We start from the raw sequence: 15262 nt of genomic DNA, 5'->3' as shown, positions 1-15262 counted from the left end.
TCATCATACCCAAGCAAGATGATATGAACAGAAAATGACTTCACACCCATCCCCAATCCCTACCAAATCAGAAGAAACACAATCAACCGAGAATGCTCCGTCATCTAGCCCACTGCGTACAGCCAGATCCCTCGTCCTCCTTCAACTCCTCTCCCGACTCCTAACCTTTACTCTCAATCAGGTATTACTCCGGTTAGCTTCTCCAGCAGTATTCGGGACAGCTGCTATCCAACTCGACTTGACTTGCTCGACCATCCTCTTCTTATCCCGAGAGGGTATTCGAAATGCTCTCTTACGGACAAAATTAAACCCACCCGGTGATGATGTTCAAAAAGATGAACGACAAGTCAAAGCTTTATCGACGATACCCTTCCAGCTAGGTTTAGTCATTTCAGTGATAGTAGGATCGATATATATCTACAGCTCTGATTCGACTACAACATCTCAACCGAATTTCTACCCTTCTTTGGGGATGTACATCCTTGGATCGTTGATGGAACTTTCGATAGAACCTGTATACATAGCGATTCATAGATCAAAAACGCCAAGATTGGGTGTGAGACTGAGGGCAGAGGGAGGTATGGCGATTCTCAGATCAGTGATAACTGTTATTAGTCTATTGGGACTAGGAGATAAGAATGCTCTGCTGTCGTTCGCTCTCGGTCAAATGGCCGGTGCAGGCTGGTTGTTAGTGGTTTATTTGAAGGAGGTCAAGTGGGATGTAAACACTTTGTTCAGGGCGGATAGAGTAAAAGGGTAAGATGTCGTTTTCCTCTTTTTCCTTGAACAGGGTATGCAGACTAGCTTATATGATGTGACATGTTATAGAGAAACTCGGTTCAACTCTCAGACAGTTTCATTGGCACTTGCAAATACCGGACAAAGCTTCATCAAGCATTTGCTCACCGAAGCCGATAGGATAGCAGTAGCTAGGATATGCCCTTTAGATGGTCAAGGAGGTTATGCAGTCGCTATGAACTATGGTGAGTGAAATTATCTTGCACTTTCCGGATTTTCATGGCAAAGTCACAATGCTAAATTTATCCAACGCAGGTTCATTAATCGCTCGAATCATCTTTCAACCCCTCGAAGAATCCCTCTTGCTCCATTACTCTTCCTCTTCACCAACTTCACCTCATACCATATCCCTTTACACTTTGACTATCAGACTATCGCTATACCTCGCAACCATAATCTTATCATTCGTTCAGCCATTATACCCGTCCTTATCGGTCATCCTCTTACCTAAACAATATCAATCCACTAGCGCACCATCGATATTACATCTTTACCTGATCAGTTACATCCCTTTGATGAGTCTTAATGGAATCACAGAGACGTTCGTCACTTCTTCTGCTACTCCCAAACAAATTAAAGAACAGTCTAAATGGATGATAGCGAGTTCGCTTGTATTCGCATTGACTCTGTTTGGATTGACCAATACCGACTTTGATACGCATTTTTGGAACACACGACCGACAAGAGAAGAGTCTTTGATCTTAGCATCATGTTCAGCTATGCTAGTCCGAATAGTGTTCTCATTCTTACATGCCAAATCGACATTCTCGACCAAATTCAGAGTAAAGGATGTACTACCTGATCTCAGAATTATCATTTGGAACTTCTCGGTATGGTTTTTGTTGGATAAGTTGGCGAAGACTGGTAGATGGAAAGTGAATTGGAAAGGATGGATTGAATTGATTGGTGCAGGAGGGGTTTTGGGTTTGGTCACCTTGGGTTTTATGTGAGTTCCAGACATACCCTACGCTCTATCAAGATAGTATTGCTTGATTCGCAAATGCTGATTTATTCTCTATCCAGATTTTTGGTCGAAAGAGGTAGATTGCATGATCTCAGGAGTAGTAGCAAAGGTAAAAAGGTAGAGTAGAATACGAATGACTCCTCGAAAATACACTGTACTCATACATGCACATCACATTATACCATATCATCACGTGCCATCCGCGAGATCGATGGGTCGTTCTGCCTCTATGTGCCGGGTCAAGCAAGAAGGGCGATTTTGAGCATGATTTTGCGATCCGAGGCAGAGCTTTTTCTGCTCCAACCGCTGCGTCCCGCTCTGTAGTATAAAGGTGATCTCTCGAGTGGAGTGGACTTTATCAGTTGACGAATTTGACGGATGGAAATGGACATTTCTCCTCTCAAAAGCTACGAGTCTCCTTTGAGGGACTGAATATCTGGGATACAATGCATGCAAAAGCTCTGATACAGAAAAATGGGTGGGACATAGTCACACATACATATATTTTGATAGTCCTTATAAGCTTCATACGATTCTTTCTAGTAGGCAAATGCAGTAACCAAATAAATACGAATCCTCCACTTCTCAATTACCGTTCCTTATGTATTCTATGGTTCAGTGCTCTAGTGGCCTGACTCTAGGTCTTGACAACGGGAGTGAGCGCCATCATGCTGAGCAGCTCGAATACCAGGCCGGCTGCAGCAATTTGCGTGATCTCAGCTCTACGAGGCCCAATGGCATTTCAGTCAGCCATCATGTCCAGCCCACAAAGACCTGCTTGGCTGTATCTATATACTCACGTCGTATCGTAGGCAGGGGCGACTTCTACCACATCAGCACCGACAATCTTGAGATCCTTGAGCCCATGCAAGATTTCGATCATCTCCCTACTGGTCCAACCTCCGATCTCTGGAGTTCCTGTGGCAGGTGCGAAAGCAGGGTCGAGGGTATCGATGTCGATGGTCAGATAAACGGGGCTGTCACCCACTCGGTCCTTTATGCGCTTGATCACGCCCTTCCACCCGATATCTTCGATCTCGTCGGCGAGGACGGTGGCGAAGTTGGTCTCGAGGTCAGAAGGGATGTCGCAGTTGGATCGGATACTGCAGACAGGGAGATTAGCATATTTTCAGCTAGGAAAAATAAGATTCAGACCATGAGTTATATCAAGCCGGCTGACTCACCCAGCATGAATGTTGGTCTCGCTCATCAGTCCCTCCTTCCAAGCGAAGTAGAAGTAGTCCTATTGGATCATTTCACATCGCCGGTTTAGCTTCCCCCTTGATCTTTGTAACGGCGAAGGTTCAGGCTGGGATGGATTTTTGGAAGCAGGTCAAGGCTGGGAAGGTCAAGGCTGGGAACCAACTCACGCCGTGGGTCAGGATGCCTTTGTCGGGGTGTCGCGAGTCACAGTGACTGTCAAAGTGGATGACCAAGACAGGTCCGTAGACTTCGTTCAGGGCTCGCAGAGCAGGGAGCACGATACTGCATCCATCGAAGACGTCACATATCATACAGCTTGATTAGCTAGCATCCTCCTTTGCTAAGCGATTGATCCTCTGATTCGATTCGTGAATCACACTCACGTATGGTCACCGCCCAGCATCATCACTCTTGGATGGTGTTGACCATCGAGGGCCAAGCTCTCTTCACCGTTCTTAAGAAGTTGAGACCGGACGGTTAATGAGGCTCCTGTAGTCATCTTCGAGGGTGGCCAAAGCGAGATCGTTGGAGTAGAATGTCATTCTCGAGTCACCACAATCGACTGTTTATACGCGTAATTACAGAGTCAAGTGAGCACTTAGGTCAGCAATTGCACTATTTCATAGCAGTAGAACCGTGCTGGAATAAGAATTTGACGGCGTGATGGTGATCGTGAGTAACCTACCGATCTCGAGCTCTTGAAATGCATCGTTTCCGAGTAGACGATTCGCGCCCCCAAGCCGTTGAGCACCGCCCCTGATACCACCCGGACCGAATCGAGCGCCGGGTCTCCAGGAAGTCGCGGTGTCGAAGGGAGCGCCCAAGATGGCGATATCGTAAAGGGTCGTGTTATCCGCCGTCATGCATCGGACAGGCTGAATAGCGATAAAAGTCTTCAGCTCTCAATTTCCGCCGTAAGCGAATCTGAAGTGAGGTCTTGCTCACCTTGGTGTGGCCGAATGTCTTGAGACCCCAGTAGGCCTCCCAAGTGTTATAAGGGGGAACTGATAGCCGCGGACGTTACTCCCACAGTCAGCAACCTATGCAGCTAGTCCAACAACCGAGCCATGTATCATATCTACGTCCGGCCAGAATCACAGCACTTTGAGCAGAGCTTCTCACATGGCGCTTTCTCATTGGGGTCCCTCGCCCCAGCCTCCGCCCTCATAGCGTAGAAAGCCGCATTCTCGGCATCCTCGTACCCATACTTTGGAGCCCGTAGGGCTGAAGCCTCTTTGTCGGCCTTCTGTGCTGCCTTAGCCTTGTATCCGGGAGAAGGGTGTCGAGGCTCCGAGCTGCCGGAGAGGTATTCCTTGTAGGTGTGTCGGACTCGATCTCGATCGGGGAACACCGCTTGAGCAGCGGGGGCTGGGGCGGCGGCTCGAATGAGGGACGGAAGAAGCGCGAAGAGGATGGTGAGGTTCAGCAGCATGGTGAGCGAAAGATTTGCGATGAATTTGTTCAAGTTTCACTTCACAAGTTGAGCTGTACTCGAGCAAAGACGATGGCACCGCTCGACTGACTGATTGATGAACACAACAGAGATCACGGTGTTGATATACGCTGGCACTACAATGCCGGTGACCGCTGGCCGGATCACTGAGTTACGCGCACACCCAGAGCATACTTTGATGTCCTACTACTCGGACTGTGCCGATACGATTACCCTCACAGCCGCAGCCGCTGACAAGGATTTAGGCCTAATCCGAGACGGAGCCTCTGGATAGATAAGGCTTATTTTCCCTGAGTAGACCCTCTTATCTCTGTCGCGAAGCAGCACATGGTGCAATCAGGCCTAGGGATGCGCTTGCGATCAAATCCGTGCGTTAGTCTAATGCTTCGCGCATGCACATCTATTGTCTTTCGTTCGGTGATCTGCGGCTGCTTGGTAGTCCCCTACCTTCGTCGTTCGTCGTCCCATCTAGTCGCCGTGCAGGTGGGTCTTCGCGAAGTTCATGCATGTTACGTACCACACTAACGAATGTTGCCAAAAGCGCATATGCGGCGCACTGCACTATGGTAGCTTATTGTACAACTGTCCATCATTCCATTAACCGCAGCAAGAGTATGAAATATGCTAAGCTTCGCAGCTGATTAGTGCTTTGTAAGGCCGACGCATCCGATCGCCTGTAGGAAGAAGGCTTTTGGTGCCAATCTGCAGAGAGGCACACATAGTCCTGTCGTTGGTCACACAACGGCATTCATTAGAGTAGCATCTGCGTGCTCTGTATCACTTGCACTGTGTTTGTATCGAAGGCAGTTGTAGGTATACAGTTCGAACTCCTCCAAGTATCCTTTTGATTCATTAAAATTCATTTTGCTAGCTACAATCTCAACATTCTATGTATAACAAAGTGCGGTTTTGACATGACGAGCAGGACGCCATGGTCATTTTAAGCTAAATTAGAAAGGCAGAGACCCCCAGAGCCCCGTGTATTATGAAAGCCTGCTTCAACGGTTGAGGCAGCACAGCAAGTTAGATCTGCGCGTGTAGGCCGTGCCAAGATTCGGCTACGGATAACCACAGATCATTTTGAGTCAGCTTTGTTCGCTTCATACAAGCTCGTAGCAGCTAGAGGAAGAAGGGGGAAACCGGAAATGGGCGATGCACGTACCGATTCTTCGCTGCTCTATGATCTCGGCAGGCGTGGCGGGCGAACCGTCCTCCTCAAATTGCAAAAGCCCGGTGTATGAGAAGTCAGGTAACTTTCGAGGCATGCAGTACGAAGGCTTCGCGCCGTTCTCATCGATTTTCCAAGGTTTACCAGGCTCAGGCGCGTTAAGTATGATGGCGTTGAGGGCACTGCGTTGGGTCTGGTCAGCCGCAACCGTCCCAGAGGACGATGTCCAGAGAGTGGAGGAAATGAAACTCACTCCATCGAGACGTCGTAGTCGTGGAAGTTGTACGGGGTGAGCAGCACAGAGGACCTGATGAAGGTTGTCAGTGAGCGTCGATGGCTTCCGCATACTGGTGGAGCTACACTCACGTCGCCACGTTTGTCAGGGTCTGAGGCGAGTCCTCAGCTCTAGGCAGGTGATGCGTGCCGAGGTTAAGCCATACCACAAGCTATAGTTCATTCAAGGCTTCAATGTCAGCCGAGGCTCATGCTGATTTTAATCACTTGTAGGCCTAAAAAATGTGACATACGTCTTCCTGCTCGAGCGACTCGCCGTCGAAGAACTTGTAGAAGTCAACGGTCGGCTTGCCCGGCAAGTGGATGTTCCACATAGACGACGAATAAGGCTCGTTATCGTGACGTCTGGTCACTGCCAGAGAGTGCTTAGCCCAGTTGACATTGTTTTCTGTCCGCTTGCAATCGAGGTTGGTAAGATGAATGGTACTGGCTGTATACATTGAGCAATCAACCTCAGTATTGCGTAAGGGAAATCGTTCGTTTGAGCATGAATTCCACATACCTCCCGGGTGTATGGCATAACCTCTGGCGTTTCCCCAAGAGTTGTGTTCCTCCTCATTGGTGACAATGTACATTCCCTCCATGCTGCAAAAAGGGTTGGTCAGCTTAAATTCGGCATCCAGTGAGCGCACGTAAAACTCACTTCTTGGCGTATTCCAGTTTGCAATCGTTCTCACTCTTGATCATCTTTCGTACCACCCGCTGCTGCTTGAAAGTCTGGTGAGGAAGGACAGTCAGTGTGGAGCTCTTAGCAGTGGCCGGCGAACGACATCTGCTCACCTCTCCCCAGTCTTCGTCGACCCATGGTGCAGTGGTCTCCTCCATCTCAAGCATGGCAGACATGAGCGAGTTTCGAGTTCCAGCGATATCGAAGTCCACCTTGTAGTTGATCACAAGATCATGTAACGATCCCATCGAGGTGTCCCTAATTTGATGGCCGTACGGGGCCTGGCTGGGGTCCCATACTCCTCCTTGCAGATACCCAGATGCAGAGACACGCAGCTCCAGAGTTCCGTCCAGCTGAAGGGTCAAATCGAACAGGTAGTCGTAATTGCCCACAGTACTGATCGACCTGACTGTCAGCTCGTAGCCTTTGATGGCACCCATCTCGTCCTTGAGCCAGCCGGTGTGTCGACTGAGGGGCTTGGTGGAATCTTTCTCAAAGACGCAGATGGCGTTTAGCCGGGTTGAAGAACCGGTGGCCGTGTGTACAGTTGCGGGAAGATAGACCGCTTCGGCGGGACAGTCGTAGCCGACCATGAGTTCCTTGACTGGAGTAGGTGGTACCCCATCAGCGTTTGACTCAAGTAGAGTGATCAAGTGACTGTACTTACCAGATGCGCCCATGCCGAAGGCCCTATCAAGGAATACAGTCGTCGCCTGGTGAGGATCTGTGCCAGAGTACTGAGCCATGGCTTCCTGGGGTGAAATCTCGTAGATGATCCTTTCCCCCTTGAAGTTGATGTCCCAGAAATTCAGACCCATGTCCCTCTCAAATCCGAGATAGAGAGACCAGTCCACTGAAATCAGGTCAGCCTCGGTTCACAGCAATCCAGAGTCTATTTTTACATCGATATTTACTCACTCCAAGTGAGGTACTGCTCCTCTTGATCCACTCTGAAACGAAGGCCATCAAAGCTGACGCTTCTCGGTCCTGCACGATCATCGAGATCTCTCCTGCCGCTTCTTACGCGTTCGAGTCGCCCATTCAGAGGTATCATTCAGCAGTGGCTTCTTAGATTTATTGAGTTTGCCTTCAGACCAAGCTTTGCGGAACTCTGCTTCGGAAGCGAACACTTGGCCGTTGTAGACCAGTTTCAAGAGCTTCCATTGAGAGGGATCGGTTCCGCTCAGATCAAACTAAGGAAAACGAATCATAATCATCAGCCCAGATGCTCAGTCAACTTGTAGTACGGGTTGATCCAACATGGTCTGCCTGAGAACACTCACGTAAGCGTAAAGGTCGACAGGGAAGAGGTAATGTCCCGGGACATTCAGCTTGAGCCCCACCCAAGCTTTCCTCCAAGAGCCATCGTAGCTCATTGGTGCTGTCGCAGAGCCAATCAATGTATCGTTGGCATGCCCCTTGGAGATGCCCCCAAAGAGGTCCATGGTGATGTCGCTCATCGGCCCGAAGGTGGAGCCCAAAAGCAGACCCATCGTAGTCGAGTTGGGGTTGAAGCCATGAGCTAGACCTGTGTTTTAGCATGATGGCGCCGTTTTCAGTGCAGAAAGGTACTACTCACCATTGTATGGAATCTCTGGTCGATGATAGATCTCAGTCAACGGTCGCATTGAGGTTTCGCTGGACAACGGCAAAGGTCCGATTAAGTAGTCCATGATCTGTTCGGTATTCCCATAATGGACTACGGCCTGCCCAATGTTTCCAAATCAGCGACCACGATCAAGCTCCACTGACGGACAAGTAGATCCCGACGTACATGGGCATATTTGGGCGGCGCTTCGGCCGAGCCATTAAGGTAAGCTAGTGCAGCAGCTTTCGGCGGAACATACGCCTCAATCAAGAAGATTGCATTGTCGTTGTCGGCCGCGATGGCTGATTTTGTAAGGTTCAGACCTCTCTCTGGCTGCCATAGCCATTCAGGGATATCGGTCGCCTCCTTGATCGAAAGGTTCTTCCAGATATCTGGGAGGGTCTCAGCTGCTATACTTACGAAAACGACCAATGTTGCAAAGCTGATGCTCACTCTTCCTTGGGGCCTGAATGGACAAAAGATCGGTGGCTTCGCAAAGGGACACCGGTTGGCGACCTTCGCTACCAAAGCTCTGGAAGAGCTCACCCTCGATGAGGTCAGTGGGGCCGAAGATCCAAGTGGCAGTGGGCACTAGAAGCACTCCACAGAGTAAAGCAATAATCGTTTTCGTCACAAAGTACTTCTTCTTGGCCTTGGTTGCAGTTACCTCCTCCTCATGGATCTCTGCTTCCACCTCCTTCGACAATGCTTGGTATCGATGATCCTGTGGCATGATCGACGTGGTGGCGAGTTGGGATGTACCTTATACCATATCAGTGTATTGCACCAAGATGCACAAGCGTTCATATACCTCTGTCCAGGTAAGCGAGAACCAAAGGAGGTGTGAACCAGGTCCGAGTCGGGTTGACGTGACGTGCGGTCTTAAGCGCATTCCGTCTCACACGTGGTGCTGGTGCGAGCGGCAATGTAACCCAATTGAAGCTAGCCGCAAGCGCTTCGATGTTGGTTGGAATCTTTAAGCTTTATACATAGGCGCAAGCGCAAACCCATGAGCTTATGCTAACTTCCAGCTGACGGAAATTGCCGGAGCGGATTTGGCCGCCAGGGCTTAGGGCCGCAGCTTATCTTTCGACAAAGAACAAACTAACTGCTCATGGTCCGACGAATACAACTGGTTTAGTGTCCGGACGCCATTTTCTCTTATCTGGTTCATGGGCATGAACCGCTCGACCGGCGCTGCAGCTGAGAGTGAAGTTCATGACGCATAATGATCGACCAATTGGACAAAGATAAGGATCACGAAGAGGTGAAGTCGATAAAAGGCCGCTCGGGTACCCCGACAATAACGTGATTCCTTTCATGCCCCACCACGAAACATTGTCAATACACCACAAGGGTACTCACAATGCCATCTTCGTCGAAAGAGATCGACCGCGACCCTCTTGGGGAAGACTCAAGCGAGGCCATCCACCAGCTACCCAGGATTGGGGACTCGGATATTAACGACAACGCCAACAAATTGTCCGAGAAGTACATCGAGCCAACTGTCAGCGTCAACGAAGTCAACGACAAGGGTTACGAACCGAACATCGAACAGGAAGAGGTGATCGTCGTAGAAAACGCTGATCAGCTGGTCTCGCATGTCGTAGAGTGAGTCACGTGCCACACTATGATGGTCGATAGATGGGCAGACAGCAACTGACTGTCGTGCATTCCAGCCCTCGAGACGATCCCGATCTTCCTGTTTTGCCCTTCCGATTTTGGTTCCTTGGTGCCGGTCTTGCTTGCTTTGGTGCTGTCCTTGCGGAGATCTACTATTTCAAAGTAAGCTTATTATGCGCGGCGTTGGGATCACTTGCACTTCAGCGTGGCTGACATAAACGTACAATAGCCTCAAAATGCGTCGGTGTCAGCTCTGTTCCAGCTCATTATTGCATATGTTCTCGGCAATCTTATGGCTGCGGTCATCCCTTCCAAAGGGAAATGGCGATACCTCAACCCCGGCCCTTTCAACAGTACGTGTTCTGTAACTTCTAGAGGGTATATGGAAATGTCCTGATAGTGAGATATCACAGTCAAGGAGCATGCCGCTATCGTCATCTTTTCATCGACTGCCTCGGTCTCGACCGCTGAAGCGGTCACCATCGTGGCGATTCTCAACTTGTACTACAACATTGAGATAAACCCCGGTGGGTCAATTTCATACAATGCACATTTCAAGACTGCTGGCTGACGTTTATTCACTATAGGTGTCGCTATCATTCAGACCTGGGCTACCCAGTGTGTCGGATATGCGGTCTGTGGTGTTCTTCAATCCTCTCTCATCTACCCAACCTACGCTGTATGGCCAGAGACCTTGCCTTACATGTCTCTTCTGCAGTCCATGCACTTCGGAGGCATGTTGAACAAGAAGCGAATGAAGTTCTTCTGGATCGTCTTCATCGCCATCTTCTGCTGGGAGATTGTTCCCTCATGGATGTTCCCTCTTCTCACTGCTGTCTCAATCATTTGCTTGGCAGACAACGGTCGACACACTGTGGTGCGACAGCTGTTCGGAGCCGGTTCCTCCAACGAGGGTCTTGGTCTCTTCTCCTTCAGTTTTGACTGGATTCTTATCACCCAGGCGTATCCTTTATGTTTAGTGTCTGTACTATCTTACACTGCAGTATACGTTCGATATTGACCCCACGGGATTTGGTACTTTAGGTGGCCGTTCAACTCTCAGTGGAATTCCTGGATAGGTCTGCTCATTTGTGAGTAGTCCTCGGGATTGGCAAGCAAATTACCGAATTAACATCCTGCTATAGGTTACGCTTTGATGATGGGAGGATACTACAGCAATGTTGGTGAAGGCCGCACCAACGGCTTGCCTTTTATGAGTACTTCGATTTTTACCTCCAACGGAAGTAAGTTGGATTTTATATCACTCCATAGCTTGGCCAATATGCCAAAGTCCCACCTAGAGTCGTGTTCATCGCTCAATTCTGCGGAACCTTCCTCGGCGCCACCCTCAATTATTGTATCTACAGGTGAGTGCTCAGTAGACCCATTGCACCCACCTACCTGGCGGATCCGTTACAAAAACGATCGTTCCAGTCGTATACTTACTGACTACTATGGCATTTTCAGGTCGATCATGTCTGCTCATCGTGAGATCTTGAAAGACCCAGTCGGTAGTCGGATCTGGTCCGGTTGGAATCTGCAGGGGTAAGTCATCTGACGCTATGCCAAGATGGATACCTGATCAAAAGCTGACCATCGAGGCCTATCAGCACCAATTCCAAGGCTATCACCTTCGGTGCTCTCGGAAAGCAGATGTACACTGGCAATGGACCATATTGGTTCATTCCCGCTTGTTTGGGTATTGGCTTGGTACTTCCGATTCCCTTCTGGCTCATGTACAGGCGATTCCCTAAGCAGAGTATTTGGAGGGATCTCAACACTCCCATCATTACCAACTACATGGGCTGGCTCCCATACTCTGTCAATGGTGAGTGATACCCTCGTTATTCGCCTGCTGGGGCAGTAAGTGACCTTAAGCGTGAGGCTGATCGATCTTGCTTCTGTAGGTATGTGGTGGTCTGGTGCCCTGATCGGCTTCATGTCCCAATGGTGGGCTAGGAAGTACCGGTGAGCTTCGGGCAATCGCTCATCATACGGCAATCGTCGACGCGGTGTTGAGTCCTGTTGCTAACGACTTGGACTTGTTCCTGCTTACAGACCTAGATGGTTCGTCAAGTACAATTGTTTGCTCAGGTAAGTCATCGCGTAGAGCACACTACCAGCACTTTTTAGTCCCACAGTCATAGCGCCCGCTGACAGATCGTTTCACTTCATCACTCACTACTCCTACAGTGCGAGTCTCGACGGTGGTACTCAGGTCATCTACTTCATCCTCAACTTCGCCCTCTTCGGCGCAGCAGGAGCGGCGAAAGACTTCCCATACTGGTGGGGTAATCCCGATCCCTCCGAGCTGAGTGTTGACAGGTGTCAAGCTGTCTGATAGGGGCGGCGGCATGTTTGCGCCACTCGTGAGGCAGTATTGGTGCTGGGGAGCGGAGGCCGGAATTCTGGTCCTGGTATGTGAGGGAGGCAGAAAGTTTGTAACGAAGCTTTGATTTTTTTGCATTTGATGAATGGACGTGGGCTGTGAGTGCTTGATCAGACGGGAGGCGTTTATTTCATGTGGATCATTTCTCATATATTTGACGTGCGATTTTTCTCTTTTTGACGAGTAAACGAGGTTGTAACGCAGAGTAGCTTTGATTTTAGCGTTGTATGCATGAAATGTGTTGAATGACGAATGGATGAGTGCTTGATGTTGAATCACTCGTCGTCCTTCTGAACTCTAGAGACGCCTTTGCATCAATAAATCTAATCTCATAGCAGGCAAAGCGCCGCACTTATCGACTTGCTGCCATATTGTGGATTTGACGGGGAGTATTCGAGTAGTCTTGAGTCTTAGTGAACAGGACAGGCGCCCGTGCGCTGCCTCCGACTGCTCTAATGAACACAGGGCATCACACACGTTGTGGCTGCCTCCAGGATGCCTATCACCTTATGTACTTGGATGTGCGCTTGCACACTGTGTAGGTCCCGCCATCCCTTGTGCTACCAGTGCCATCGACTCGCCCCTCCATCTCATTTTTGCTGCATGACTGTTTCTGCCACTCGCGCTCACTGCTGTTCCCTGGGCGGCGGAGGATATCTCACAGAGTTATTCTTAGGGATTTACCACCTGAATGCACTGATGTATGTGTACGATCTCGAATTGGTCAGGCTGAGTGGAGCAGCTCGGGAAGCGTACCTAATAGGAGTGCTATAGGAGAGCAAGCTTCATGCGGGGAAGGAGGCATCAGAGGATCTGCGGTGCTTGTAGTGGAGCAGGGAAAGGAGAAGAGAGAGCTTTTGCAGCGCCACATGGCTGTCCCAACAGTCAATGCTCGAAAAGAAATGCGATAAGCCTGGCGGCGCGGTATCAGTATCGCGGCTAAATCCCAGGACGCCAGAAGCTAGCAAACAGCTCCTAAGTGTTCGAGTTCTGCAGCCTGCGCTTGCGGTTAACTGATCGCGAAGCTCAGTATCGAAGTATCGTGCCTGGCCGCTGCTTACGGCAAATGCCAGAGCAAAGGCAACCGCCGCTCATCTCCGTCCGTCATTACCCCTCTCGTTAAAAGTACGAAGCAACAAAAGCGCGACTCAAGTATTGTAGAACTTCGCTGCTCTACACTATCAAGCGGAATCATATCACTCACATGACTGACTTGTGTTGCTCACTCGTTGATACAGAACGCAGAAGCTACATACCGAAACGACCGGTCTATACAGACAACATCGCGGAAAATCGAGACACGAGACGTATAGGACGAAAGGACGAACGGGCGCTGTCGCTGCACAAGTAGAGGTCAAAGGATGACGTTCTCGAAATGGCAGCTGGCAGTGTTGCTGTCAGCGCGGGGGAGGGCCCATAGGATACACCGTAAGTACTAGCCTCAACATGACTGTGTGATATCTCTGTATTCATGCCGAGAATCTCTTGCCGGAGCCTGAAGAATACTCTTCTTTCACTTAGATCCTGTTCCCGTACGTGAACAAGATGGTAGAGAACCTCATGCCCGACGTACCGAAGTCCAGCGTCGGGAAATACTCTGGAGCGATCGAAAGCACCTTTGCCTTGTCTTCCGTGCTGTTCATGTATCAGTGGGGTAAACTGTCAGACAGGATAGGGAGGAAGCCTGTCATCTTGGGAGGTCTGTGCGGTGTCGCTGTCACGCATACGCTCTTCGGTATGAGTCAAAGCTTCTGGTGGGCCATGATAGCTCGATTCCTGAGTGAGTTGACTTCATGTCAATCGAACCTGTCGGGTCAAGTATGTGTGCGTGGAAAATTTACGCTGATCTCGTGGGGCTCGACTCGACCGTCCATCTAGGTGGTGCGCTGTGTGGGAATGTGCGTGCCGTGTTCTTTTTTTCTACTCATCTGTCGATGCACTAAGAATCGCCAGCCTGACTAAGTTAACGAATCAATCCATCTTGTATTTCGACAGGCTTCCGTCATGCGAGCTGTGCTAGGCGAGATCACTACGAAGGATAACGAAGGCTGGGTGTATCCTCTCTGGACGGTCTGCTGGGACCTCGCATGTGTAGTGGGCCCAGCTATCGGAGCGTTACTTCAGAACCCAGCTACACAGTACCCAAATTCATGGATGGCCAAATCGAACTTTTTGAGGAAAAATGCGTATTTCTTGCCGAGCGCGTTGATAGGTTCCATGTCTTTGCTGGCTGCTGTACTCGTCCTTTTCTGTCTTGAAGAGGTGAGTCAGTTCATCGCTCCCCTTTCGCAACTTCTGCTCTTCTCTCTGTCACCGTATCTTTTCGTAGCTCTTACAATCATCTCTGCATTGACTGATTCTAACATACGCTTCAGACCAACCCGGTTTGCCGCAATGGAGCCGCCGTTAAGGACGCCAAACCGACCGAAGAGACACCACTCTTGACCGAAGAGCCCATAGATGCTATCGAGGCCCTTCCACCGGCTCATAGCTTCTTTGAGTTGGTGTCGATGAAAGCGATCGAACAGGTCCTCATCTCCATCTTCCGTGAGTTGACTCGTATTTTGACTCTGGGCGTTCAAATCGCAGCTCATCATTTGCATTTCGCTGATTCACCCTGGTAATGATCGCCGCACAGTCCTCACTCTTACTGCAATGTCGTTTGACGCGGGTTTCGTTCTCTTCGCCTACTCTTCGGCCACACTGGGCGGAATTGCCCTCTCTCCGACGAGTATCGCCTCATGCCTGTCCGTCAAGGGCGGTATGTCAATTGCGTTCAACCTTCTTCTATTCCCACAAGCTTTGAAACGCGTGAAGAAGAAGACGCTGTATCGGTCTTTCGCCGCGTGCTGGATAGCCGCCTTTATGTTACCGCCTGGCATGAATGTGCTTGTGCTCCACTCGGAGGACGGCGGCGGAAGTTCCGCAGCCGGTGAAATTGGAGATGGAACATGGGTGGCAAATGGATCGCTTAGGTATTTGTGGTTCATGATGGTCCCGCTGCTGGTGCTATACGTCTTCGGTGACCTCTGCTTCCCGTAAGTGTCCTGTCTTCGCTCTTCCAACGACGCAAGATCCAGCTGGGGTCTCCCGAGACGCCACATATTGAGAGACC

General features: G+C 49.9%; 5 protein-coding genes across 5 annotated transcripts; 3 read left to right on the top strand and 2 right to left on the bottom strand.

Moving 5' to 3' along the window:
* Positions 1-34: 34 nt before the first annotated feature.
* On the top strand, positions 35-1888 carry I203_108130 (uncharacterized protein; the record flags this gene model as incomplete). Its single annotated transcript, XM_019148307.1, has 4 exons — positions 35-756; positions 829-983; positions 1054-1744; positions 1822-1888. 4 exons carry the CDS (start codon positions 35-37, stop codon positions 1886-1888), a joined length of 1635 nt encoding a protein of 544 aa, XP_019002540.1.
* A 511-nt stretch (positions 1889-2399) lies between these two features.
* I203_108129 (agmatinase) lies at positions 2400-4397 on the bottom strand (the record flags this gene model as incomplete). The annotated part of the gene is made up of 9 exons (XM_065518332.1): positions 2400-2484; positions 2563-2865; positions 2947-3005; positions 3133-3247; positions 3349-3454; positions 3519-3527; positions 3651-3840; positions 3911-3969; positions 4088-4397. 9 exons carry the CDS (start codon positions 4395-4397, stop codon positions 2400-2402), a joined length of 1236 nt encoding a protein of 411 aa, XP_065372697.1.
* Positions 4398-5441: 1044 nt separating this feature from the next.
* On the bottom strand, positions 5442-8868 carry I203_108128 (uncharacterized protein; the record flags this gene model as incomplete). The annotated part of the gene is made up of 14 exons (XM_065518331.1): positions 5442-5476; positions 5581-5768; positions 5840-5893; positions 5953-6032; positions 6114-6310; positions 6383-6465; positions 6524-6597; positions 6661-7151; positions 7215-7400; positions 7572-7740; positions 7831-8069; positions 8127-8253; positions 8322-8545; positions 8682-8868. 14 exons carry the CDS (start codon positions 8866-8868, stop codon positions 5442-5444), a joined length of 2334 nt encoding a protein of 777 aa, XP_065372696.1.
* A 633-nt stretch (positions 8869-9501) lies between these two features.
* I203_108127 (uncharacterized protein) lies at positions 9502-12099 on the top strand (the record flags this gene model as incomplete). The annotated part of the gene is made up of 13 exons (XM_065518330.1): positions 9502-9746; positions 9815-9920; positions 9988-10111; positions 10172-10285; positions 10346-10739; positions 10803-10849; positions 10904-11002; positions 11050-11125; positions 11226-11303; positions 11369-11586; positions 11666-11726; positions 11817-11852; positions 11952-12099. 13 exons carry the CDS (start codon positions 9502-9504, stop codon positions 12097-12099), a joined length of 1746 nt encoding a protein of 581 aa, XP_065372695.1.
* Positions 12100-13508: 1409 nt separating this feature from the next.
* On the top strand, positions 13509-15189 carry I203_108126 (uncharacterized protein; the record flags this gene model as incomplete). The annotated part of the gene is made up of 7 exons (XM_019148303.2): positions 13509-13575; positions 13669-13679; positions 13798-13927; positions 14026-14045; positions 14143-14409; positions 14523-14694; positions 14786-15189. The coding sequence occupies 7 exons, from the start codon at positions 13509-13511 to the stop codon at positions 15187-15189; spliced, it is 1071 nt and encodes a 356-aa protein (XP_019002536.2).
* Positions 15190-15262: the final 73 nt, after the last annotated feature.

Source organism: Kwoniella mangroviensis, chromosome 3, assembly GCF_000507465.2.
Source record: "Kwoniella mangroviensis CBS 8507 chromosome 3, whole genome shotgun sequence".
NCBI lineage: Eukaryota > Fungi > Basidiomycota > Tremellomycetes > Tremellales > Cryptococcaceae > Kwoniella > Kwoniella mangrovensis.
This window is presented reverse-complemented; position numbering and strand designations above follow the sequence as displayed.